Source organism: Cyprinodon variegatus, unplaced genomic scaffold, assembly GCF_000732505.1.
Source record: "Cyprinodon variegatus isolate N-32 unplaced genomic scaffold, C_variegatus-1.0 Scaffold793, whole genome shotgun sequence".
Classification (NCBI taxonomy): domain Eukaryota; kingdom Metazoa; phylum Chordata; class Actinopteri; order Cyprinodontiformes; family Cyprinodontidae; genus Cyprinodon; species Cyprinodon variegatus.
The window spans coordinates 226,244-229,341 of NW_015151246.1; the positions used below are offsets into that span (position 1 = coordinate 226,244).

General features: G+C 46.0%; 1 protein-coding gene across 1 annotated transcript in view; it reads right to left on the reverse strand.

Moving 5' to 3' along the window:
• LOC107098611 overlaps positions 1 to 2,420 on the reverse strand; it is a 14,456-nt gene extending 12,036 nt beyond the window's left edge. The window contains exons 1-5 of the mRNA XM_015396380.1: positions 2,285 to 2,420; positions 2,050 to 2,210; positions 1,084 to 1,151; positions 562 to 666; positions 373 to 477 (exon numbers count right to left, since the gene is read on the reverse strand). Of these exons, the coding sequence (XP_015251866.1) occupies positions 373 to 477; positions 562 to 666; positions 1,084 to 1,151; positions 2,050 to 2,210; positions 2,285 to 2,404 (559 nt within the window). The 5' untranslated portion in view covers positions 2,405 to 2,420. The remainder of the gene's footprint in view (positions 1 to 372; positions 478 to 561; positions 667 to 1,083; positions 1,152 to 2,049; positions 2,211 to 2,284) is intronic.
• Positions 2,421 to 3,098: the final 678 nt, after the last annotated feature.

The following is a 3,098-nucleotide window of genomic DNA, read 5'->3' on the forward strand; positions in this document are numbered from 1 at the left end:
GAACTGATCATTGTGATCTCCCCTCCAGAGTTTTCGGTTCACCAGAGTGGTTCTCTGCATGTGGGTCAGATCTTTAAAGCCCAATATGACAGATCCACAGACTGGAGAACTCTGAGGAAAATGACCGTCAGTCCTGCATGACAGAGAATATTGGAAACAGCTGCTTTCTTCACGTGGAGCTTTGTTGTAAACTGGCTAGAGACCAGTGACCAGTAACTGGGTGTTGCTGGTGAAGCTGTGGTTCATTAGTCTCTGGCTTTGGGTAGATTTCTATCCTTTATAAATCAGGTTATCGTTTGGAAACTCAGCTTTGTTTTCACTTATTGTCTGATGTGGGAACAGATCTCCCAGTTTGACCAGTGAGCCTCTTACCTTTGCTAGTATCGTACTGGAACCTGGACGGCAGTGGAAACTGGAGGCATGCAGCTTGTTTCCTGAAGGTGTTCAGATCAGCGGCGGCCATGGTTGTAGTTCTACCTGCAGCAGCAAAGAAAGGGGCCTTCATCATCGTCATCATGACATCAGTAGGGTCAGACCCCGCCCACTACGGCTCATACTGACCAAACAGGTAGAGCATCTGAAAGCTGTTTTCTTTGTTGTAGGAGAACATGAGCAGGCAGTCAGGGCAGGTGGTGAGGAACCTGTGGTAGGATCTACCAGGTGGGACTGCAGAGCAGAAACACATCATTTCCTCCACTTTATGCTAACATTTCATAGCATGGCAGTTAAACGCAGGACCAGCAAAAGTTTTCAAAGTCCTTCTCAGCTTCTTCATCTTCAAAGCACAGATTTAAAGCTTTTTTTTTTTTATTTAGTGAAGGACCCCTGGGAACACGAGGGAAGCTCGGCCAGCAGGCGGGTCAGCAGTGAGCAAACAGCCAGAGGGAGGGCGGTTCTGATCGAGGCATTGATTAAAGACCTAGAAAAGGACTTCAGAGCTGCTCTTCTCTGACTGGCTGATCTGCTTAGAAAATCTATGAATGGTTCTGGTTGTGACATCACCAAATGGAGAAAACTGAAGCGGTTTGAAACCTTTTGGAGGTCCTGGCTGGTCAGAAGGTCATCTGCAGGGTCAAAGCTTACTGTACAGCTCCAGATCTTTGCTGTCGACCAGGGTAACATTCATGGAGGTTCGCAGGCATCGTTCTGACCTAAAATGAGATCAGAATAAAGTTTGGGGCATTTTTCAGGTAGTTGAGCTGAAAGTGAAGCAACAGAGAAGAAAACTTCCTAAAAAGCTCAGGAGAGACAAAGAACCAGGAGTTCTAGATGTGACCAAAACAGGCCCATCGATTGTTAGCCTGGCCAGTCAGACTGTCCCACAGAGGAGGTCTTAAACTCACCATCCAATCACAATGCAGCAGGCCGGGCTTGCACCACAATCACCCATAATGCAGCAGTGCTTATCTGGGACCATCAGATAAGCCTTTACAGACTGCAGCAGAGTTTGAACTCGGCTCTCCTTTACGGTTTCATCCTTCTAACAGCTTCTCTCTTCAGCAAACATGTTTCTGCATCTCTTCCAAAGTTCTCTGCTTGTTTCTAATCTGTTTAATCTTTTTCTATCCCCCTTTGAATCAGACTGATATGCCGTGTTTACAGGCCAGCTGGCCAGGCCCACCGATGCAGATCGTTAGGGTTAAACTGGACATTAAGATTAAATTCATTCACCAGGAATTCCAAACTGCTAAAACACACACAGACCAAGCTAACCTCCCATCTCTGCCCCTGAAATGCTGCATTTTTCCAGCAGCCATGTTGGAGCCTTTTGGCCAGTCATAGAAACGTTCTCCTCCAACAGCCTCCTGATGCGGCAACATGGAGGCCGTGGCAGCTGCTCCAAGGTCTGATTGCAGGAGCAGCTCCTTCCAGCCGACATTTTATCTAAAACTGAAACTTCATTTGACTCACAAATAGAAATGCATCGCTGAGAATGTTCGTTTCTCCATTTGAAGTTTTCTATTGGATAAAATAAAATGATCCAACTTCCGTTTCTCCTGCTGGTTCTTAGTCTCCAGCTAACGATAAATTCTGATCAAACAGACTTACTGCTGCTGGTGCGGTGCCACCCGGCTTGACTGATCTAGGAGGAGCGTCTGGTTGTCTGCCGTCCTGTTCAGCACCATCCACATGCTTTCAATGCCGTCCAATATAGGCCCAAAGAAGTCATGCTGACATGTCCCCTCAATGAAGATCCAGCGGCCCAGAATCTGCTCAAAGTAAACAGTCAGCATTGAGTGAAGGCAGGCAGAGCAGGCGGAGCGCTCTGGAGGTCCTGATCTACCTGCTGGAGCTGGTTAGCTGTCAGAGTCCGGGTCAGCTGGCTGCACTCATTTTCTGCTGGAGCCGCAGAGCAGAGGAGCAGCAGGGAAACGGAGACGGTAGCCCAAAGCGTGGCAGTCATGGTGGAACGCAGGAGTTTGGAGCTTGGCCAGAGCAGCCCGACTTTAAAGGCCTCCCAGTGTTTGCTCTGATGGCTGGGGGGAAGTCCAGGACTAAGTCATCCTGAAAATTTTGTTTCAACAGGATCATTTCTGCAGAGCAAACACAGATAACTAACGCTCTGCAGCTTTACCAGCAGATGATGAAGATATTATCATTAACTCTAACTGGCAGTTAAAGTTAATGAATAGATCGTTTTAATCGAGGGTAAAACCAATTAATGGTCTTTATGACTATTGGCTCAATCAGCAGGTGTTATTAACAGCTCACCTCTGTGGCTGAACGTCTGGGAGCGGCTGGTAAATTCCAAGATGTCTTCACCATCAGTAAACAGAGATTAATCATTAGGAGGAAACCTGGAGGAACCAGGAGGAAAATATTTCTCTGTATCTATCCGGGCTGATAACCAAAGGAGGTGGGCTCTGCTCTTTTTAGACTCACTGGTGTATAAATAATCCAAAAACCTCCTCAATTAAAACAGAAAGCTGCTTTATTTAATGAACCCTCATAATGTTATTATGGTTAATAAACTATGCAAACATTAAAAACTGCTGGAATAAATAAAGACAGAATACATGAAAGAATCAGTAAAAGGATTTAAATGAGTCTGATATAATTAGCTCCGCTGTTGATTAGCTGTAGATGATGACAGTAGT